At 52.4% G+C, this 22,410-nt stretch overlaps 11 protein-coding genes across 11 annotated transcripts; 4 read left to right on the forward strand and 7 right to left on the reverse strand.

The window, feature by feature from the left end:
- Positions 1–441: 441 nt before the first annotated feature.
- SPSK_09947 (uncharacterized protein) lies at positions 442–934 on the reverse strand (the record flags this gene model as incomplete). The annotated part of the gene is made up of 2 exons (XM_016736514.1): positions 442–744; positions 926–934. The coding sequence occupies 2 exons, from the start codon at positions 932–934 to the stop codon at positions 442–444; spliced, it is 312 nt and encodes a 103-aa protein (XP_016588717.1).
- Positions 935–1,978: 1,044 nt separating this feature from the next.
- SPSK_09758 (uncharacterized protein) lies at positions 1,979–2,726 on the forward strand (the record flags this gene model as incomplete). The annotated part of the gene is made up of 3 exons (XM_016736328.1): positions 1,979–2,126; positions 2,200–2,327; positions 2,448–2,726. The coding sequence occupies 3 exons, from the start codon at positions 1,979–1,981 to the stop codon at positions 2,724–2,726; spliced, it is 555 nt and encodes a 184-aa protein (XP_016588718.1).
- Positions 2,727–3,484: 758 nt separating this feature from the next.
- Positions 3,485–3,784, forward strand: SPSK_10117 (uncharacterized protein; the record flags this gene model as incomplete). Its single annotated transcript, XM_016736673.1, has 1 exon — positions 3,485–3,784. The coding sequence occupies one exon, from the start codon at positions 3,485–3,487 to the stop codon at positions 3,782–3,784; it is 300 nt and encodes a 99-aa protein (XP_016588719.1).
- Positions 3,785–4,916: 1,132 nt separating this feature from the next.
- SPSK_09941 (uncharacterized protein) lies at positions 4,917–5,416 on the forward strand (the record flags this gene model as incomplete). The annotated part of the gene is made up of 2 exons (XM_016736508.1): positions 4,917–5,015; positions 5,084–5,416. 2 exons carry the CDS (start codon positions 4,917–4,919, stop codon positions 5,414–5,416), a joined length of 432 nt encoding a protein of 143 aa, XP_016588720.1.
- A 789-nt stretch (positions 5,417–6,205) lies between these two features.
- SPSK_08940 (MFS transporter, SP family, general alpha glucoside:H+ symporter) lies at positions 6,206–7,990 on the reverse strand (the record flags this gene model as incomplete). The annotated part of the gene is made up of 3 exons (XM_016735524.1): positions 6,206–6,874; positions 6,960–7,597; positions 7,654–7,990. The coding sequence occupies 3 exons, from the start codon at positions 7,988–7,990 to the stop codon at positions 6,206–6,208; spliced, it is 1,644 nt and encodes a 547-aa protein (XP_016588721.1).
- Positions 7,991–9,345: 1,355 nt separating this feature from the next.
- Positions 9,346–11,718, forward strand: SPSK_08637 (family 31 glucosidase; the record flags this gene model as incomplete). Its single annotated transcript, XM_016735228.1, has 1 exon — positions 9,346–11,718. One exon carries the CDS (start codon positions 9,346–9,348, stop codon positions 11,716–11,718), a length of 2,373 nt encoding a protein of 790 aa, XP_016588722.1.
- Positions 11,719–12,374: 656 nt separating this feature from the next.
- SPSK_09575 (uncharacterized protein) lies at positions 12,375–13,361 on the reverse strand (the record flags this gene model as incomplete). Its single annotated transcript, XM_016736147.1, has 1 exon — positions 12,375–13,361. One exon carries the CDS (start codon positions 13,359–13,361, stop codon positions 12,375–12,377), a length of 987 nt encoding a protein of 328 aa, XP_016588723.1.
- Positions 13,362–13,848: 487 nt separating this feature from the next.
- On the reverse strand, positions 13,849–15,123 carry SPSK_09324 (uncharacterized protein; the record flags this gene model as incomplete). The annotated part of the gene is made up of 1 exon (XM_016735898.1): positions 13,849–15,123. The coding sequence occupies one exon, from the start codon at positions 15,121–15,123 to the stop codon at positions 13,849–13,851; it is 1,275 nt and encodes a 424-aa protein (XP_016588724.1).
- A 279-nt stretch (positions 15,124–15,402) lies between these two features.
- SPSK_09589 (uncharacterized protein) lies at positions 15,403–16,374 on the reverse strand (the record flags this gene model as incomplete). The annotated part of the gene is made up of 1 exon (XM_016736161.1): positions 15,403–16,374. One exon carries the CDS (start codon positions 16,372–16,374, stop codon positions 15,403–15,405), a length of 972 nt encoding a protein of 323 aa, XP_016588725.1.
- Positions 16,375–16,429: 55 nt separating this feature from the next.
- SPSK_08816 (uncharacterized protein) lies at positions 16,430–18,398 on the reverse strand (the record flags this gene model as incomplete). The annotated part of the gene is made up of 6 exons (XM_016735403.1): positions 16,430–16,661; positions 16,730–16,801; positions 16,867–16,937; positions 17,025–17,907; positions 17,964–17,999; positions 18,064–18,398. 6 exons carry the CDS (start codon positions 18,396–18,398, stop codon positions 16,430–16,432), a joined length of 1,629 nt encoding a protein of 542 aa, XP_016588726.1.
- A 97-nt stretch (positions 18,399–18,495) lies between these two features.
- On the reverse strand, positions 18,496–21,829 carry SPSK_08401 (glycoside hydrolase family 55 protein; the record flags this gene model as incomplete). Its single annotated transcript, XM_016734999.1, has 12 exons — positions 18,496–18,652; positions 18,754–19,298; positions 19,340–19,494; positions 19,604–19,741; positions 19,808–19,895; positions 19,973–20,098; positions 20,219–20,507; positions 20,678–20,823; positions 20,883–21,059; positions 21,133–21,500; positions 21,560–21,620; positions 21,701–21,829. 12 exons carry the CDS (start codon positions 21,827–21,829, stop codon positions 18,496–18,498), a joined length of 2,379 nt encoding a protein of 792 aa, XP_016588727.1.
- Positions 21,830–22,410: the final 581 nt, after the last annotated feature.

Genomic DNA, 22,410 nt, shown 5'->3' on the forward strand with positions numbered 1-22,410 from the left:
GAGAGAAGTAGTAAAGAACGAGGAGGGGATTATGATGAAACTTAGTTTATATGATTTTTGAATCTAATGACTGTCATACGGCGCGAAACTGCCCTTTTATTAATTTATATTATAGTCAGGTTGCGACAGCGGTAAATTATGCCCGGTTATTTATATAATAATTTAATACTAATAATTACGACAGGGAATAAGACGTGCGTGAGCCTGAAAAAATGGCTACATGGGTTGTTTCGGCGTGTCCGACTCACATGCCGCATCCGCAGCTTTACTACTCGGTCTCTCATAGATTATTTTATATCTTTTAAATTACGCAGTGGTAAACAGAGACCTGATATGTTACGTGTATCGTTTAGAGAACATGTAAAAAGAGAGATAATCGTAAATGCAAAATACGACGCAAATGAGACAACAACAAGGTAAAATTATTTCGACAACCATCGTTTAATCCTGTAACCACGGTGCGGGCATTGCTGGGGTTATTTTCCGCAGATCTGCGAGCGAGCCCCGGTAACGGTTCTCCTCGGTCCATGAAAGCACAGCAATAAAGTCACGGCAGTTGTGGCGGCTTTCATGACCAAACGTCCAGAAATCCTCAGTGGCATCCAGAGACAGGTCCACGTTACACATCAGAGCCTGCCGGATCCAATCAACACAGTGCAGCGGGTGGTCCATGGGGTCACCGGGGCTTGAGATGCCGGGCAACGGTGGCACGGAGATGCCCTCCAGAGCCCATTTTGTGGCTCTCTGGCAGTTAGATCGCGGTTAGTTAAGTTAACGAGCTAAGGATAGGGGGGTGGTAGACATACCAGGCAGTGAAGGTGGTGGAAGACTCCAACCTGATAAATTACGTGGCCGTCGTCAAGAGGCGATGCTCGGGAAGTTTGAGAAGCATTCAGGTTATTATTTCGTGGAATGCTGATCAGACCCTCGCCATTCGGAAATATGGTGTCCCACAAGGTCTCGTTTGCATTTTCACGCCGATACCCCCAGAGATCAAACACTTCTGTGCTTTTGTATTCCTTCAGATTGTCGTCTTTATGAACTTAATACTGAGTGTCCAACAAAAGGCGAAGCAAATTTCAAAACGCATTTTGGTGAGTAAAAAATAGAATCTCACAGGTAAAATCAGTATCTCTTCGCCACGAGGGGCGCGTCCAGATGGCGTTTAGTAACAAGAAAAGTAAAATAATATGAGCTAATTCGAAGAGGAAGAACCTTAGTCCTCTTCCAAGCCACGACTGCCGTTTGTTCGGTGGACTGTCGATGAAGGGACTTCCTTGTTCATTAATAGAAGGCAGGATCTCGTAGTTCTTGGGCGCCATCATGAAAACCTTTGAATGGTCTGAAACTGGCATCATCGAGAGAGAATGCTACAAGTTGAAGAACTCTCTGGAGTTACGTTTTGTACTTGAATTTTGTCGGTAATCTTAATATACCTACATTACCTAACTGACGACACTCCCTCCCTTCTGTCGGAAAGGCTTTTGTTTATATGGTTTTTAATTAGTGAAACAACTATTGGAACAAAGCGGCAGATATTTCTTCTCCCTTTTGAAAATAACCGGGCCTGACTTTGTTATCGTCAGGTATATTTATATCGGCGCTTGTCCCCGTCTGCCACTTTCGAAGAACAGTACCCGCTTCCCTGTATCTAAATACTACATTTCACAGCTACAACAGTACACACACAACGATGGACTCGGCCCGAAACGACGAACTAAAAGAGCATTTATTGGGCGACTCCTCAAGCGAGAATCAGCTTGAGGGAGGCACAGAGCGGTGCCAGTCCGCAACGTTGCATACTCCGCGGCTCCATTATCTCGTTGTGGTCTCCAACTGCATCGCCTGGCTGTTGGTTGTTTGTCTACTTCTCTCACAGCACATTCTGCCGCTTCCTAGACGGGAATTGTGTCCCGCGCACTTATTGTACAGTACGAAATCCCAATATGCAGCCATTATACCGCAACCATCATTCTTCATGCTGACGAGCTCCTGTACAGCCCCTGTTAAAGATGACATCGAATATGAAGTACGCACCTTCCAGTTGGGTTTCGGTGATAAGCAGACACCCTACCAGGCAGCACCTTCTCCGGAAGTTGAGAAGCTTTGGAGGGATCTCTACAGTAGTAAGAAGTGGTCGTTGTTTGTCTTAAGTTTTAAATAGCGAACCTACGAGTAGCTAATATTTACATATCCTAGCCGGAATACCGAGTCTTATCCCCCTGGACGCAGCATTGCAGCTACCAAACATGACAATTCCATTTCCCCACGATGAAGAGGGTCGCTACATTATCTCGCTGGATGTTTTTCACCAACTACATTGCTTGGTACGATAACAAAATTAGCATTAGCCGAAGAAATAAATTGGGGTACTGCTGACACGTTCTCAGAACATGATTCGAATGGCTCTTCGACCAGACTATTACAAAAGCCACACAGTGTTACAGGACAGAAATTTCGCGCGGCACGATGAAACCGACGAAGAGCTGCTCGGGATGGACCACATTGACCACTGCGTGGACTTGATTCGACAATCACTCATGTGCAATGCAGACACAAGCGTTTTGACCTGGGCATGGGACATCGCGACCAAGACCAATGTACCGCATGTAGATGTGGCACACGTGTGTAAGAACTTCGACAAGATTCAAGTATGGGCGGCTGGCTATTCTGCGCACGGCCGGGAGTTTGATGCCGAATTCGAGACTGCTAATGATACTTTGTAAGTACGCGCCGCGCTCTAAGGACATGGCGGCAATCGAGCCAAAAGTACATCTCAGACTGATAAAATTCAATTGTTCTTCGAAATGTAAAATTAGGAAACGATGAATAGCCGGCCAAAATTCGCCAACAGCCAATAGCCAGAAACTCATACGGCAGCAAGGTCCTGCATGGTTATCACTCGTATCAAGTGATTTTCGTCCGTCTAATAGCGGCGGAACGGCTGAGCTGATAGTGGCGCCAACAGACAGTACGTCACCTAAACATTTATTGTTTGTTTTCTGCATCTAGAATTTTTTTTGTTATTTTCATCTGCAAACTTTGATTACATCCATACGTGGACTAAAACCTACGCATCACACGCAAACCATTTGGTGGGTTTGAGGGGTGGTAAGGGGCGCCGAACACGGAAGGTGGCATTGACAAAGTTTAAAATAGTACGGATATCGTTTAAAACTGGCTGTGCGTGATACAGCATTCCTGGTATATCGTCGGAGCAACCTCAATCACGGTCTTGTAATCACCAGTATAGACCTCAATCAAAGAAGTGTCGGTCAGCTCAACATACATTTTTTAAAAAGGAATAAATCAGGAGTGAGAGGAAAGAAAGACAAGCCCCTCATTAAGAAGACTAACAGTAAACATAAAATACAATCATACGCCGCTCGCCCTTCGTCCTATTTTTAAAAGATGAAACGCAGTAACTACAAGCACAAAAAACAAAATTAAGATTCTAAATAGATTCAGCCTTATATCGTCAAAAATGAAGTTCGTCACGACCACGTTTCCCATTTCCCTGCTCGTTGTCGGAGCCATCTCCATACCCGTGGTCCACTATGCGAACCCGGAAACCGCTTTGGACAAGCGAAGCTACTTTCTTCGAAGCGCCTGGGGACAAAAGGCCCAGGACGACATCAAGGAGTCTGCTTCCGTGAGTGGTCTCGATACCGTGACCGAAGCAGCTGCTTTGCCGGACAAGCGGGACGAAGCCGCGCCCGACTGTTACTCGCTTCGCTCTCAATGGAGCGCCGAGATCAGTTCCAAGCGCGGCATTGCCTGCTAGATCCTTGGTCTGTATCTCAGGTGAGCTTGTATACCAGAAACTTAAACTTTTCATCTAGTCATTAACATTTTGATAGGCCCTTTAGAACTACGATAATGTAGTTAGAAGCTCCATGCATGGCAACACTCATTTTTCTTGTGTTGTAATCGTCCAATAGCGCCACCGTAGTTTAGTTCTCTATGGATACGCATGCCTCCCTGGTGAATTAGAACGGAATTGGGTTGTTAGCGAGAACGCGATGCTCTACATAATGCGCAATGTGAATTGCTTGTGACTTTTTTTATTTCTGACTATTGCCGCATTTTCTGTACTCCTATATTATTTGTCAAAGAACATCAGAGTGAGAGTAGGAATAGGAAATAAGAAAATATCTGAGGCGGTTATGGCGGCGTACGTGCCGTGTTCTTGTGATGGCCGATGAAATTGCTGCGCCGCGAATTGAATAGTCATCATGCGTCGGTAGAGGAATCCGGATGAGGTATTTATACTGAAATAGTAGTAATTGCAGGGTGACTTATTCACGACGAGCCTGAAATAAGTAAACTCTCGCATTCGTGATTTTTGTCTTACTCAGCCAAGTAAAAAAGAAAATATGGATCACCACCGCCACCTATTTCAGGGCAGGCATAACCATGGCCTAGGTACCGACCAGGACGATGAAATGGATATGTCTAGACGTTTGCGGAAGACTAAAACGAGAAAGATATCATGGATTTACGTTGCGCCCTGGTGCTTATCTTTTGTCCTGTTCATTGTCGTCCTTTATCTAATACAGCGACAGGGCTCACCAAGATGCGCATTGAACGGAGAGTGTCACGAAAGTCTGCTTTATAGTATGTATTCTCATTCTTTATTTCTGCAGTCAGTTTGCTGTCTTCGTTCCTAATGCGAATCAAATGAAAAGGCCCAGCGCAGGATGCCGTTGAATACGAAGTTCGCAAATTTCGGCTTGGCCTGGACGGCGACGAGACCGAATACCAAGGCAAACCATCTCCAGAGCTAGACCGACGTTGGAATGGTCTGTACGAGAGTAGGTTATGTTGCATTTGTTCGAGTCTACAAACTCACACCAATTCTTTGATGCATTGTTTTAATTTTACTCTTAGTGGGCATCAACCTGATCACAAAGGACATGGCCGCACGACTGCCCAACAAGACAATCCTACTTCCTCATGACAAACAGAGACGATATCTCGTTGAGCTAGACGTGTTTCACCAGCTACACTGCCTTGTAAGTCGATAAACTGACTCAACCCCAAATGCGCTATGAATATTCCGATAACATTGTCGCCTATCTAGAACATGGTCCGTAAAGCGCTGCATCCCGAATACTACGTACCACACACACCCGGCCTTCATACTGGTGATGAGGACGAGCTACTCGGGCCACATCATATCGACCACTGCATTGATGCCATCCGGCAGTCTCTTATGTGTAGCGCCGACATCAGTTCGTTGACGTGGAGCTGGGACGAGCACCGGCGCCGACACATGGAACGGGGCACCGTCCTCCACACCTGTAAGCGCTTTGACAAGATCCAGGAATGGGCTCGTGCACATACGGTCCGGATGCCATTTGACGCTACCTATAGAGAGAGAAATGATCCTCTAGACCCAGAGACATGGGATTGACTTGTCAGACGGCCAATAACTTGAAATATTGAAGACATGTTCAATATAATCTACTTTACATCTTACTTTTTCTACGGTGAAGAAGCTTGCCGATGCAAACTACGGGAGCTATGAGGACTTGAAAGCCTGATATCCGTTGCGATTCCGGACACGGACAGCACCGTCCACCTCTGAGGGGGGAAATCACAAACCACGTCAACCAGATCCACAGAGATGCTGCAGCGAGCGGCGTGAACAATACAGCCCGCCTCGACAAGATGAAGCAGTCGTAGACTAGGTGCTAGCGTACCGCATCGCGGAGCAGGAAACGCGGACCATTCTAAATCTCAGTGAGTAACACGAAGAAACAAGGCAGCTCACTAACGTAAACTAGGCTTTAAAGACCCCTCGTCGTATTACTATGGACCAGACTGTCGCCAACAACAAGACCTTACACGATAACATCACGCACGGGAATCGGTTTAACAATATCTAGAATTTCATTTTTTAAACAGTTGAACCAAGGTGCAACTCAACCACTACGTGGCATCAGCCGCCTGGAAGTAAACTGTTAGATGTGGGCCTTGTTGCCCCACCTGTCATAAGAAGTGACACATAAGTAACTCGTTTAGTTGAAAAGGACACGGTGTAAGTGGTATATTATGGTGAGGTTAGGTGAAGAACTAAACTCTAACTAAACAAATGTTCATACATGGTAAAATAATACACTTTAAGGAATGAAGACTACCGGGAAACGAAAAAAGTTGACGATCTTACTACACAGATTTAAATTTGGTGGAGACCATTTATCTACCCCGACTTGATTTGCGTCGCGTCTTCTTGGTGCTCCACTACCTCCTCCATCTTCGTCAGGTTGTTTACCTCCTCGTAAGCATCGACCTTCTCAATTGTAAACTTGCGTGCAGAAACCCCGCGGCGAAACAGAATGTCAAGCTCTTCGTAAGTGCGGCCATTTGGTTCCGGAAGACGGAAATAAGCCCAGACCAGCATAAGCACACCCGTACCGGCCCAAAAGAACGCAGTCTTACCCTTGGCATTAAGCGCTGTGGGATTCATAAACTGCGGCTCGACAACCTGCGAGAAGATGTTGACAATCTGATAGAATGTACGTGCGAGACACACAGTCAATGGTCGAAGGCGGGCGGAGGAGATTTCTGCGATAAACGAGTAGGCGATAGGGCCTAAAGTCATCGCGTAACACAGTACCCAGAGGATGCACAGGGCAGACTGCGCCCACAGAGCGCCCTTGGTGTGAGAAGACACACTGACGATACCGATGAGTAAAAGCAATACAAGCGTGATAACCTGGCCACCAAGGTAAATTGAGCGGCGGCCGATATAGGCAATAAGCCACCAAGATAGTATGGTGCCCACAAAGGCAATCGAAGTGGTGCCAAGATTCAGCTTATACGCGTCATCGGGACTAAGGCCGGCATTTTCAAAGAAGTATGTTGGGACCTCGTTTTGTTAACATTGGACGAGGAAAATGACGTAAATAAAGTACTGAACGAATCGAGAACGACAAAAACGGGCAAAGACTTACATATGCAAACGTGCTGCCAGAGAGGATCTGACCTGCAAAGGCAAGGCAAGCAATCTCGGTGCGCCGCAAGTCGCTGCCCTTGAAGCACTCCAAGTAGCTAGTGCCGGCTGTGACTTCAGACTCCATCTTGATTGTGTGCAGAATCATGGCCAGCTGGCCGTTAAGCTCATCGTTGGTGCGGTCGGATGTAAGGCGACGGAGGCTCTGTTTGGCTTCTTCAATTCGATCGCGGCCGACAAGGTACCAGGGGCTCTCTGGCATGAGGTAGCAGCCAATAGTCAATGGCAAAGGCCAAAGCCATTGAATGGCGAAAGGGATGCGGTAGGACCACTGATCCGGGCGGTTAATCAGGCTTTCCATGACACCGGCAGCAATCAACTGTCCAATGGCCCAGCAGAGATTCACGTAAGTCGTCAGGTACGCGCGCAGGTTGGTTGGACACACTTCAGAGGCGTAAGACGGACCGACGGTGGCGAAAACACCCCAAGAGAAGCCACACAAGATCTGGCCGACGAGTAGAACAGCGAGAGAGTTGGCGAAGAAGGTGATGAAGATAAACGCAGCCATGAAAACCAAGGAGATGCACATGACTTTTCTGTAGCCAAACCGTGTGCACAACTGACCGTTCATGATGCCGCCTAACTAGTCAGATTACAACATGAAGTAAGGAGACGTTAAAGACCAGAGAACGTACCGAAGATGGCGCCGACCGTGCTGCCCATGCTGATTCCTTGCTGCCACGGAGTGGAGATGAGGTAGCCCCTATCAGGGCCATAATAATTTCCATATTTCTTTGCGAAGCTAGGATAGCCGATAAAATTGCTGATGAGGATTGTGTCATAGCCCTCCATAACCACGGACATGGAAACCATGAGCGACCAAAGCACAGCCTTGCGGTTTCTCTTTAGGGCAGCCCAAGTAGACTCCTCGTGCTCGGCATCGGATGCTTTCTTGGCCTCGAGCAGGGACGTTGCACCTAATTTGTCCTGTAGGTGCAGTGCGGCCTGCGTGCCGATTTCGATATCAGCCATGTTTGCACAGACGGGCGGGGCGGAAATGGAACCACGATTCTGGAATACGATACTAAAATGAGGTTTAGGGGGGCGATAGTTGGCATGAAGCATAAAACACATGCCTGGTAACGGCACAGGTAATATATATCACAGAATATTACGTGCCGGCTAAGATAAGACGAGAAGCCTGTTACAATGTCTTGTGTCACGCAAATTTTCCCAGGCGGTTTATCTCCGCTGCTCGGTACATGTTAGACCGACTACAGTAACTTTAGGTTCGATTTCACAGCGGGGTTTTGCTTTGAAAAACGTCAAGTCGTGTTATGTCGCTTGGTAGGAATACCGGCCCGTGCGCCACTACCAAACGACATGCTACCCCGTCCATATTATTGGGTAACACCAAGCGGGGGACATATACGGTCGAACCAACTTTGCATACTCTGCTTTCCCCCATTTCAAAACAATGTCCCAGGGTCTCGGAAGTCCATACGACACGTTCGCCGTCAATAATGTTTATCCGGGGCCCCTGTCCTTATACCGGTAAGGCTTAGAATTAACTGCTTCTGTCCCTTGAATTTTAGACAACGAGGCTCCCGCGCCTCTTAGATAAGTAGCCAAGCTGGACCTCACTGTGTTCGAGGACGGCGACGTTCGTCATTTTCCCTGGCAACAGCATAATATGGTGCGTTCAGCAGATTGAGTCCAGTTTGGTCTGCTCGCGCGACACAGGAATCCCAAAATCGATCAAATGCTCAGACACCAGAAACGAGGAACGTGTTGTGCTAGACTACTTAAGGACTGTGCATTGGCAAACATTGCACACGCGTAGTGAACGAACGCAAGTTGCCAGATGTCGCCACTGGAAATCTATCACCTTCTCGTCTTTGATCGGCGAGTTGGCGATGTCACTCTAATCACGCCGACGTTGGGATGCTCTACGTCGGCCCTTAGAGCCGAATGGCGTCCATGAAACGTCCACCTACCCCGCACCGCAACTTCGTCAGCGAGCCGATCCGTTTCTTATTATTCCGGGATGATATTTTGATACGTTCTGTGATTGGAGCGAAATATTCGCTGCTCGCGAGAAAATTAAAACGTGCTGTAATTTGTTGCTATTTTTTTCTGTCCATTTTTTTGTACTAGTGACTTCCGTTGCCCTTCACTTTTCGTAAATTCTGAATCACTCCGCGTCGGCGGTCCACTGCAAATTACACGTCGCCGACAGGACCTTACCGTGACTCTGCTCTAACCTCTCTCCCAGGAGATGTATGATACAAGAGTGTCTTCCGTCCAGCCAATATCGTTTCATTTGGCGCTATACGCTGGCCATAAGATCTCGCTTGCATTCGACAAACACTCTTCTTTTCTCCAATATGAAGATTCGCGATGGAATGTGGCACACGGCTGAGGGCATGTCTGTCAACTACGCTGAAGAAATATACGAGACAACCTCAACACCACGCGGTATCCGGCTGCTGTGCCCGACGGGAAAGATCCGGTCCCGCGGCGACACTCTCAACCAGCCGACTGTGACGCTCACCATCGAGGCCGAGTCTGATGGAATCGTATCAGTGGAAGTTGTGCACTGGGACGGTGAACTGCGCCGCGGCCCCAACTTCGCACTGTTCCCTCATGGCCGGCTGGCAGTCGACGCAGTGGTGACCAATGACGCACTGAGTACGACCGTGGCGTCGGGAACTGTGGCCGCAACGGTAACAACGAATAACGGGGACGGTTCCCGAGCGTTTGGTATCCGTTTCCACCCGGTAGCAGCTGGTGAGAGTCGGCACACTCTGACTTCTCTCGGCCACCGAAGCGTGGGCTTTGTAATTAGTCCGGCCATATCGAACCCGCAACAAATAGAGACCATGAGTGACAAGACGCACTACATCTTCTCGCAGACGGACCTCGGCGTGGGAGAGTCCATTCACGGACTGGGTGAGCGATTCGGCGGGTTCAACAAGGTCGGCCAGCAGGTACAACTCTGGAATGCAGACGGTGGCACCAGTAGCGAGCAAGCCTACAAGAACATCCCCTTCTGGTTGAGTTCACGTGGGTACGGAGTGTTCCTTGACACGCCCGATCGCATCGAGCTCGAGGTTGGCAGTGCGCGCTGCTCTCGCGTTGAGGCACTTGTGCGTGGTCAACGCCTCAAATGGTATCTCATTTACGGGCCAACTCCGCGTGACGTGCTGCACCGATACTCTTTGCTCACTGGCCAGCCAAACACTCTGCCGCCCTGGAGTTATGGTCTCTGGCTCAGCACCAGCTTCACCACAAACTATGACGAATCCACCGTCCAAAGATTTCTGAGTGGCATGCGTGACCGCGGTATGCAGGTCGATGTGTTCCACTTTGACTGCTTCTGGATGCGTGCCTTCACATGGACTGACTTTGTTTTTGACTCGGAGCGCTTTCCCGACCCGGCCGGGCAGATTGCGCGCCTCAAGGCTTCGGGCCTCTGCCGCAAAGTCTGCGTCTGGATTAATCCCTACATAGCTCAGAACGGAGCCGCTTTCTCCTATGCTGCCGAAAAGGGCTACTTGTTGCGCCGTCCCAATGGGGACATCTGGCAATGGGACATGTGGCAGGCAGGCATGGGACTTGTTGATTTCACCAACCCAGACGCATGTGCATGGTATGCAGCCAGCCTTGATAAGCTGTTCGATATTGGTGTTGATGCTATCAAAACCGACTTTGGCGAGCGCATTCCCACGCGCGACATCCAGTGGTACGACCGTTCCACTGATCCTTCCCGGATGCACAACTACTACACGCTGCAATACAACCGTGTTGTCTATGAGGCCCTAATTGCTCGTTTCGGAACGGGTCAGGGCGTCCTATTTGCTCGATCCGCTACAGCTGGGACGCAACGCTTCCCTCTGCACTGGGGCGGTGACTGTGAGAGTACCGCTGTTGCTATGGCCGAGTCTTTGCGCGGTGGTCTCTCGCTTGGCTTGTCTGGATTCAGTTTTTGGTCCGTCGACATTGGTGGCTTTGAGGGTGCACCGCCGCCTTGGATCTACAAGCGGTGGGTTGCTTTTGGCCTACTTTGCAGCCACAGTCGTTTGCATGGCAGCAATTCCTATCGTGTACCCTGGACTATTGATGATGACGACCGATCTCCTGGCAGTGCCACCACGACACTTGCGCGCTGGACGGCGCTCAAGATCCGATTGCTACCCTACATCTTGGCCCAAAGTCACGAGTCGGTCGCCGTCGGTCTTCCTGTAAGCGTACGCGCCACTTGTATTGAGTTTCCCGATGACCCTACTGCCTGGACCCTCGACCGCCAGTTTTTTATCGGTAGCAGCCTCCTCGCGGCACCAATTTTCGAGGAAGATGGCGAGGTAGAATTTTACCTTCCTCGCGGCCGCTGGACGTCGTTCTTTACGAATAAGGTCCGGATTGGCCCTGGCTGGTTCCGTGAACGTCATGGATTTGGTTCCCTAGCTCTCTATGTTCGTGATAACACCATTCTCGTCCTCGGCTCTACCAACACAGCAGGTCACAGTGCCGTGTACGACTATTCAAATGATAATGAAGTTGTCACATACGGGGCCAAGCCAGGTGCCCAAACAGCCGTTGTGGATGTCGATGGAAAGATTTGTGGATCACTGGAAGTGGATCAGGACGGAAACCTCGTTGGAACTAATGTCTTGACTGGCAACTGGACATGTAGTCGGGATAAACGGGTCTTGGAGGATACTGTAACTATAGAAGAGATTATCGATCTTACGGTTTAGACTAGTTAGAATGCTATGGGTTGTTTAGATACGTAACAGTGATAGTAATTCTAGATAACACCTACTTAATGTATACGACATTATATACGGTTATTAACGAAAGATTGTCCGGTCTTGTTACCGTTGTAGTTGTTAGTCGGATAGGCCTTAACGATACTGTTGGCTGTAGTCCAGGGCATAAAATCGGGAAATGAGGCTTTTATAGATTTGAGGAGAATTCCAACAGAGACAACAGACTATGACCCTAATTTTATGCCCATATGCTTATTCGACAACAGCTCCAGATGAGGCGAGTGGGATGGGAGACGGGTGTTATCGATGTCGAGTCGTCTTGGCCACGGTTTAAATACCACAACGGAAGACAAGTAGGTGATACTGACGACTGTGTTACCATGTTTATTTTAAGACCCGAGTTTGATTTGGAAAGGCTTGAGTGACAAGAATCAACCGATGTCTTTATTTGTTTTTTGATCAACCAAAACTTGAATGGTTACCACCCAGTTATACCGACGCCTTCCATTCTTCATTGTCGGCGCCATCACATCCTTATACCCGCGTCACCACAAACTCTAACCGTCCTGTAGACAACTGTGGAAGTCGACATGTCCTGCGACTGCTTGCCCGCATGGTCACAGATACTTCAGTCACACCGACAGTTACCGCGCTTCGCTCAGCGGCTTGTCGTCGGGGTACACAAGCGGCGGTCGCTTGTAATAGCGGTCCCACTCTTCCGTGTTGGCCAGCAGCGCCTCGCACAGGCTGTACGTGGGCAGACGCACAAAGCACCAGCCCACGTCCAGGGACTCGCGGCCCTCGACGGGCGGGTAGCCGTCGTCGCCGTCGGTGACAATGTCGAGCCACTCCTCGTAAGTGTAGTCGCCGCTGGCCATGTCTTCGCGCTCGCTCTCGTCGGGCTCAGGCGTGGGCCGGGCCAGGTTGTCGTAGTAGGCGTCATCAAAGGCGGCATCCACGAGCACGGCGTAGCCGCTTGTGGAGTAGAAGCCGCCGCGACGGCCGTTTTTACGCGTGTAGGGCGTGTACGTAGACCGGGCGGCCAGCATGGCGTCACGGTCGACGTACAGGCAAAAACGGTACCGCGGCATGTTCTTGAGGCGGAAGGCGGCGTGGGGCCCGCTGAGCACGGCAACGCCGGCGCCATCGCGCGCAGGCGAGCGGTCGTCGACCCAGGCGCGGAAAGCGGTGCGGATGGCGTCCTTGGTGGCGCCGGAGTAGGCGGCGCGGTCGTCCATGATAGTGTACGGCAGGTCGCTTGGGTCGTCAAAGTCCACACAGTCGCCGTCGCTGTCGTCGTCGCTGTCGGGTGTGTCGTAGTTGGCGTGGGCCAGGATACGCAGAAAGGCGGTCCACGCCTCGTCGTCGTCGTACCAAACGCGGTACAGAAGCAGGTCATCGATGCTGTCCTCGTACCGGGTGTCCTCGTCGCCTGGGACGACGTAATTTATGGCTAAGTCGTCGCCGCCGGCCGTGGGTGGCGTGGCTATGGCTATCTCCAATGTCGTCTCTTCTTGTTCTAGTTGTGTTGCTGTTGTATGAAGGACGATTTGGCTTGTGTCTGCGGCGAGTGCTGTCGTTTTTCGGGCGTGGTACGCGCAGAGGACCCACAGAAGCGTTGCGGTTCTCATTTGGTTTGCTGGATGCACTGTGACGGGGCGGTATGGATGGCAAACGCAAAAACCGTGTAGAAAGGACGCGGGCGCGCAATCTGTAGTATACAACTATAGATTCGGGTAGTTCTTCGCCGAGCACTTGTAGAGAGAGTCCACTAATGGTGTCAGAGGAGGAGCTGTCGGAAATACGTAGGATATTGACACAATGCTGGACGACGAATCTGTCAAGGATAATAGATGCGGCGAGCGGCATAATACAGACGATACACGGTACACTGAGCGGCATAATAAAGGCGATACACGGTACACTGAGTTTGCATCCGCACACGGTAGACGTAGGAATGAACCAGGGAACAACTTCTGTATATGATGCGAGCACTCTTGGGAAATGTTGGCTGTTGGACTGCATCGCTCCACTGTCCATGTGCATCTATCACCTACGGCTCTCTTCCATTTTGCTGTAAACAAGTACGGGCCTTACCTCGCCCCCGCCCCCCCCCAGCTAGTAAAAGCAAATGACGACCTGCACCAATTCTATGGCGCGGTACTTCCTCGTCTTGCTCGCATAGCAGACAACCAAGCCCAGGCCCTTGCAGATCAGGCCGCCCAGATTTTCCTCGCTGCCGCGGTACTGACACGAGCTGCTCTGAACAACAAAGGGGCCGAGATCGGGTGGGAACTGCACGCCGGCCGCCGGTGTGTCTGCGGGCGTGGATAGAACGTCTTCAGTGGGCATGTTACACAAGTCGTATTTAGTATGAATGTCACCGGGCATGTTGTACACCAGCCACGTTCGGATAAACGTGCGCCCTCCGGGCGTTTGGTCGTCTTCCTCGGACAGCACGATTACGACGCGGCCGTTGGTCGGTGTCGGGAAGGGCCGCGCGGTTGTCGTTGTCGGCGGCGGGGGCAGTGGCGGGTTCGCGGTTTTGCTCGGCTGGCTGTCACCGCCAATAAGCGTCGTGCTGTGGTGGTTGCCGTTGTTGGGATCCTTAGGATCCTGAAAGTCGGGCGGCGTGCCGGTGGGATGCGGTGCGCAGTAGTAGCCGGTGCAGAGCGTGCCGCAGCCGCCGGCTGTGCAAATCGGTCCAGCCACGCTGCTCGGCGTAAAGGAAATGGACTGCGCGTCCGAGTCGCCGGGCCAGCCGCAGCTGTTCGGTGCGTCGTGTTGGTGGATGCCGCGGGCGTGGTTAACTCTAGCCGGCTGATAAGCGCAGCTGTCGGCGGAGGGGCCGTCCGGCTGGGCGGCCAGGTTGTCCTCAAGCGTAGGGCAAACCTGCGACCAGTCGTTGCCGTTGGCCGAGGGCGCGTCGAGCAGGCAGTTCTTGTCGAGCACCTGGCCGTTCCAGGCGATGCGTCGGCTCAGGGCGTCGATCGGGCGGCCGGGCACGGCAATGGGCCGGTGCAGCGCGCGCAGCAGTTTTTTGACGTTGGCGGGCTGCTGAAGCTGGGTCTGCCAGCGCGACGGCAGTGCACGCCAGTAGGCGATCAGTCCGGCGATCTGGGGCGATGCTAGGGACGTACCGGTGTCTCGCCAGGTGTAAGTGCCCATATTATCGGGGATGCGGACCAGCTTGCCGGGCGCGTACGTTGTGAGGTAATCGGCGTCCTGTGACAAGGGAGCGCGTATGCCGTCAATGTCGGTCGCGCCTACGACAATCATGTCGGGGATGGGCGCGCCGCCGACGGAGGCGGGCGAGGCGCCCGGGTTAGCGAGCATCTGAGGGACTGTGTCGATAAGAGCGCGGCCCTTCTCGGCTGCATTGCCGGCGACCATGACAATGATCCAATGATGACGTTGAGATCATTGAGGATCTGACAATGATGACGTTGAGATCATTGAGGATCTGTAGGAGGTCGCCTGTGGGGTGGTTAGACGAGAAGAAGGGTCAAAACAAACAAAGGGAAGTTTAAAGGAAAATTAGATGAAGACAAAAAAAAATAAAGAAAACAGAAATAAAGAAAAAGAGAAAGAGATAGACATACGGATCTTCTTGATCATGTCCGGTAGTGTGGCTGTCGTCACCACCTGGCTAATGTTAATGACGGCCGTGCCCTATAGCTTGTTGCGTCGCACGTCGGTGATCACTGTTTGGAGCTGTTCGATGAGGCCGTCCGCCGTCATACGTGGATAGTCATTCGGCGCCCACCCGACCCACACCACGGTACACATCTTGCACACACCCAGCCTCGCACCGTTGATACGCGCCGCCACCGAGCTGCCGTGACGCGAGTCAAGGTCGGGCCGCCGGTCGTCGGTGATGTACACGCGGTTTCGCAGCTGGTGGATGCGCCCGGCCGCCAGCGCATCGTGGAACTCGGGATGCCACAGCCACACAACGTTTTCGGCCACGAGGTACACCGTCTGGCCCGCGCCCGCTGGGTCGTTGTCGTAATTGAACTTGTACCGTGGGCTGCCGTCGGCGTCAAATCCAACGGACCCGCTCGCCCGCTGCTTCCACGTCTTGCCTGGGATCGTCGACAGCTGCGATAGCGCCCAGTCGCTCGCATCTAGTACCGAGGTTGGCGCCCGCCGGGCCAGCTCGCTGGTATGGCTCGGCGTATTGGCCAGCGTGCGGTTGGGCGCATCCTGGTGGAGATCGGTTTCCCGTTCTTCCTTAGATTCCATGGCCACGCGCGGGCCGCCAACAACGGCGTCGACATTCTGGCTGTCACCTTCAGGGCTTTCACACGAATTGCTCGTGTCTGGGGCGTCCGGCATGCCGTCGTTCGTGGGCGGGTTCTTGAGGTAGTAGTCTTCGTAGTAGTAGACAAGAGCCACACCAGACTGCAACCGAACAATGACGTACACACTATGGTTAGCCATGAAGGAGATCGGGGTCATTTTTGTTGTCCTTGCTCTCCTCCTTCTCCCTTCTCCCCTCTTCCTTACCAAGTCTTGCAGTGCCGCAAACGTGCCGCGGTCCAACATGGGCACTAGCACAAGGGCTACGAAGCCCGTCACGTCGTCAGCGACCGTCGACGTCTTGCCCGTATACGGTTGTAGCAGCTTGTTGATGGCGTCCATCTTGCCGCCGTCGACGGGATAAACAATGGCGTTCGCCGCGCAGCCGTTGTCAGAGTTACCAGGCACCGTCGGCCTGGTTCGTCGATGTCGCCGTCGTGGCCTGGTTGCTCAGCGAGCAGCCAAAAACCGTCTCGCAGCCGCTAATTGTGGCCGCGGCCGTCGTGGTCGTGCTTCTGTCGGCGCCGACCGTCTGCGAGTAGACGGTCGTGACGCCGCAGAGCGACGCCGTCTCGGTATTGCACGACTTTGGCTCGTCGGGGTAGGACACTTCGCCACCGGGGCCGACACTGTGTGTGGGATGTAAGTCTGGGATACAAGGAAGGGTAGACGGGCAGGGGTGGAAAGCGTGTCTTACGTAATCTTTGGCCACGGCGGCAACGACACTGAGATCTTGGAGCCACGGAATTTGAACCACGGTGGAGGGCCGCTATAGGCACGCATTGGTCAATATGATACAAAATACCAACAGAACAGAAACAGAAGAGTACGCACGGCGGGTAGATGCCAAGCGGCAGCGTCCACAGCCAGCCCAGTATTGGATCTGGTCCTTTGTCATCGCAGATCTGTATGCACCGTCAGTGTTGAGAATGCAACTGGGTGGACAGCATGGAACACAAGTCGAAACCAGCAGGGTACGCACAAAAAAGAACCACAGCTTGCAGGGCAGCACATAGCCACCGGGCGTTGGAGTCGGCTTGGACACGGACGTCGTGACCGGCACAATTACTCCAGGTGGCCACGTCACCCACACCGGGAGGGGAGTGGTGGTGGTTGTGGTCGTCAATGCGGAAGTCCTGGACCGCGTGGACGTGCCCGGAGACGCCGTGATCGTGCTGACGGAAGTACAGTCCTGCACGAAGACTCCTGACGACAGGTCGAGAAACGTCACGACCTTGATCGGAGGACAGGTAAACGACCCTGCCATCGTTGTCAGAAACGTCAGTGTGGTTATGCCCGGTTTCGTGGCGGTGACCGTTGTCGTGACACCCGTGTGGAGGGTCACTGCGCCGCCGCTGGTCGTTACAGATACGGGCGGCAGTACCATCGACGAGGCCGTGTCGGCCGGGCCGTCTGTCACGGCTGGCCACGGCGGCAGCGTAACGCTGCGGACCGTTGTGCCACCACTGCCGTCGGGCAGAGAGACAGTCTGCGGCGGGTAGCGGTAGGCTCGGAATGGCCAAGAAGCCCGTTGTCGTCTGTGTGATAGGCATGTTTGAGTAGGGCATTCCGCCGCCGGACGGAATCGTGATCTCCGGAATGTTGATCGTCACCGTTGTTGTGCTCGTGACAAACGTCGTCACCGTCTGCGCGCCCACGATCGTCACTGTTGTGTGGCCGTACTCAAATGATGTCGTGTAGTCACCGGGCGAGATAGTCATCCCCGCCGGCACAGTGCTGTTTGGCAGCACGAGCGTGCAGGGCGGTGGGCAGTGCACGGTGGGTGTAGCCCAGATCTCCGTACCGACGTAAACAATGTCGCTGTTGTCTGCGCCCGGCAGCGGTATCCAGACACTGACTTCTGACGTAAAGCCCCTGTTGTGCCATAAGTATATCACTACCAAGTGAGGCTGATTTTGGAGCTACCATACCTTTGGTTCGACTCGGAGAGAAGGACAGAAGCGTTGCTGTGTGAAGATTGTGTTAACAGGGCATGCCACATAAGAAAAAGAAAACACAAGTACAACGCACTTTATTCCGGAAGCAATAGTCGTCGTCCCGATAGTAAACAGGTTGAAGACCACTACCCCTGACGAACCCTTGACCTCGAGAATCTTGTCTTGGCAGTTTTCCGATCCGGTGTCGCTACAGTCGACGTAAAAGTCGTTAAAGAAGCTGTAAAGGCCGGCACTGTGCAGTGTGACGTCCTGCGAGTCCGTGATACGCAGACCCCATGCAGCACGGCAGCCGTCGGTTATGCAGCTGGCAAAGGACGGGTCACCGGGAAAGCTCGACGCGCCGGCAAATGGCTCCGGAGTGAGCGGGGCGGGCTGGTAGTACGGTGTCTCGGTTTGGATGTGGCCCATGTAGATCTACAATCAATAAAAACTGAAATTCGTCTATGGTCAGTCTGGGATAGTGGAAAGGACAAGACAAAACCAGAGTGGTACGTACCCCCTTTGCTTAGTAGAGTTGGTACTGGTACATAACGGAGTGCTCGGAGCCCGTGCCGTATAACCATGACGGACCCTGCGACTCGATTAGCATGCCGCGCGCGGCATACACGCTGACCTGGTTGACCGAGGCGTCGGGCTCGCTGTCGACGTTCAAGTCGTTATCACTGAAAGGGGTTACGACTATTAGTATGCCTTACGGTGATAATACGGAGGGGAGAACAAAAAAAGGAGACAAAAGGGAAGTCGGGCTTCTCGCGGAACTCACTGATCTGCGGCCCAGGCCCAGACATTCTCAAAGAACCCATTGGCCTGCGGGGTGACGTGGAACAGCAGTGAGGCCGCGATGCACTGCTCGTTGAAGGAGTTCTTAGGGCACGTCTTTGCGTCCAAGTCGGACCCGGCCGCGCCACCGACGCGAAAATGCGAGTCCCACATGGCGGCCGATCCCGGGCTCGCCGCCGCCACGTTCCACTGCATCAGCACGGCGCCGGCCGTCGCGCCCTTGACCGAGAACAGCATCTCAACAATCTCCACGCTGCCCACCTCGCCCTTGTTGCCCACGCGCACCATCACCTGTGGGTGGTGTCGGTCCGAAAAGAAGAACCCGCTGCCTTGGATCTGCGACCAGCTGGCCCCCTGCACACGCGACCCCGTCGGCACGAACACTGTCCCGCCCACCTGGTAGACGCCGGCCGGGAAATATGCAACCTGCCCGGCCGCCGTCGCCTTCTGCAAAAACATGTTGATGGCCGCTGTCTGGTCGCCCGTGCCGTCGTTCTTATATCGCCATCCCGCGTCGCCACCAAGAAGCTGCTTGCGGCAAGTGTCTCATACTGCGGCCTCGAGCGCACCAGCAGGCGTTTGGCGAAATTGGCGCTGTCGGCACTGTTACCCACGAGAAGATTCGATGCTTTGCGCGGTGCCGTCAGTGCGCCGGTCTGGTACGAGCCTGTCGACCCGTTGTAGCGCCGGCCAATGGCCCAGAGGTCAATGGTTGTGGTACCGCCTGTTGAATGAAGAAACAGCGATTATGATTAGTCTTGCCGTGGTTGGACATGAGAACGAAAGCATTGTTTTTTTTTTTTTTTTTAAAAAAAAAAAAAAATTCATCTTACCCGTGAGGACACTTCCACCCTTTTCGGTCTCCACTGCAGTCTGCACATTGGTAAGCCTGACGTTGTCTAGTACAATGTTAGGAGACGCGTTGTCCGTATTCGTGAGAACCCCTATCGGGACATTGCTGATGCTAGAATCTTTTGCAGAATCTTGAGTTAGTTTCACGTTTCTGTTCATCGGGTGAGCTGTTTCACACCGCGTACCGAGAATCGACACAGACCCTGTTCCTTGACTTGTACTGCCACCTCGCCCGGAGATGTTGAAGGCAATGGTTCCACCATCAATGTCAATCTGGAGCCCCGTGTTAGTCAATCTGCCGTAGAGATGCAGCATTTGGGAGAATACAAATCCAGGAGAGTTATACGCACGTCTTGCCAGTTGAATCCCCAATCCCATACCATTTGGACTGACTGCTGGCAGTTGCGGAATGTCAGACTTCGCGCCGTATACTGTTGGGATCCGGCACGCCAACCAATCGCGCCGCCGTTGAATGTCTAGAGCGATTTTGTTAGTTGAGACCAGGTTGTAGTTGGTATGGAATGAAACGGAGAAGGGGAGAAGAAGAGCCTGACTAGATCTAGCACGTAAAGAGATATTAGTAAACTCCCATATACATCACATAGAAGCACGTTCCACGGCGCATTGTTGTACATGGGGAACAAACCAGATACGAAGCCGCCGCTGCCATTCTCCATAAAGATGCCAACGTGCGTCACGTTGTTGGAGCTTTTGGCCACGGGCATGTTGAACACCAAGTTTTGAAGTGTCGTTGCCTGCGCAGCCTGCCAATGCAGGCCTGTGGGCACCAGGGCCTGGCCGCTGTCGTCGGTGGCTGAGGGCATGTCGGTGAGGTCAAAGATAAAATTGCGGATGTGGCGGAAGAATTGGTTTTGGTTCATGTACCTAGGCGCAAGGAAACGTGGACATGGTTAAATTTGAATAGATAGGAGTAGAAATAAATACGGTGAGAAAATTACTCACCATTCATTACCGTTACTATAAATCGGGACGAAACGATTTATCGAGTTAACCATCCGATCTTTACCGATAACTGTCGTTTTGTCTTCACTTACCCCTCTGGAATGTATGGGTCGGTGTCAAACAAGGCAATGCCTTTGAACGAGCTGCAACCCTTGATTGTCGGAGGATTGATAGCATCGCCGATAAATTGCGTGTAGTAGAACTGGATAACCGGCGAGCAGATTTTGTATGTGCCCGGCTGTTCACGGTTGTTAGTGTCGAAAAGACTATTCTCCGGCCACGGTAAGACCTTCTTACTGGAAAGTAGATAATGGCATCCAGCGTGCTTGTGCTGCTGCACGACTTGCCGCAACGGTTGCCATCCTGGACAGCGGCGTTGATCGCCTCCGACGCATCCGTATTGCCCTTGTTGTCGGCCTTATAGTCGGCCACGACGTCCCGGTAGAACTCGTAACCGGACGGTGCAAGAGGTTGCTAGATGGCGCCAGTACCGTTAGCACGGGAATCACGCTCAAGAACATCTCCTCTATTTGGCTGTCATTCGCACCGTGCCCAGGGGCGCCAGGTTTGTCAGCCAGTAGCTTGATCCAGCTGCTGCGTCCGTGGCGAATTTGGTCACCGTCTTGTAGTTAACAGTCATGTTGGTAATGATCTTGCCGCCCACCTGCGAGGCATTTGCGACGCGCGTGGAGCCGCTATGACTGGCGAGCCAGTTGTGCGGATTAGTACCGGCCGCTCTTGACGCGTTTCCGGGAACCGTGGTATTGCTGCTGACTGCTGGCAGGACGAGAGACGCATCGATTGACGCGTTACTGCTGGTGTCATAGCTGCAGCGTACCACGGTCCCCTGGCTCAAGGCGGTCATGTATGCCTCGAAACTGCCCGAGCAGTCCCACACAGGCCCATCTTGCGTCCCTAGTTCAAGAGCATTAGCTGGCTACCTGGGTTTGAGTGTTTCTAGTAGCACAGCATACCTTTGTCTGGGGCCACATGAAACTGGTTATGCGTATTGTCCACCATGTACGCAGGATTTGGCTATTTTGTGATGGAACCAGGCGTCTTGTTAGCAAAGCGTTCAATGCAATTATGAGACAACAAGGCTCGCTGGCACCAACCCGAGGACCGTAGTCCGGCACATCGGGATACCGAGTGCGATTGATATTGAGTTGCCCGGCCACGACCAGCCCTGCCCAAAAGGTTGCTAGGGTGAGGCTGGCAAGGAGAGCAGCTGGCGTGATCGCCATGGCTGTGTCTAAACGTGCGGTTTGAATCTTCTGGGGCGGTATGTGGTACGATGTGTAAGGTATGCAGCATGTGCGTAGTCTTGTTAAGATGGATACCTATCGTTCAGAGCACCGATCAAAATTGATACTCTTGCGCGATATGTCTCGAATGGTTTGCGACCACCAAGAAACTATACATGGCCGGATACTTCGTCTAACCACGCAAAGCAGTGCCGAATGGCACCGTGTCCATCCGACGACATGGTCATTAAGTAAAGGGGCCGATTGTCTAGGCTGAAGGATTCCTCTCGCAGGGCTTTCCAATCTGTCACGACATGAATGTTTTCTAAAATTACATTGCCGCGCGACCACCACGTCCTTCATCGGCTGTCGCAGCACAGTTAAACGACCAACAGTCGCGCTGGTGAGATTATCCATATGACAAAGTCCTTTATCTTTTCCGCATCGCATCTTCGAAAGCGCCACGCTACCACCTCTTTAAGAATATAACACCCAGTCACGGCCAGTAAAGAGGGGTTCGATGAGGTACGGTGTCCCTTGTGCCTGCATAATACCGGGCAAGGTGCGCTTCTGCCGCAAAA

Source organism: Sporothrix schenckii, assembly GCF_000961545.1.
Source record: "Sporothrix schenckii 1099-18 chromosome Unknown Cont44, whole genome shotgun sequence".
Lineage (NCBI taxonomy): Eukaryota > Fungi > Ascomycota > Sordariomycetes > Ophiostomatales > Ophiostomataceae > Sporothrix > Sporothrix schenckii.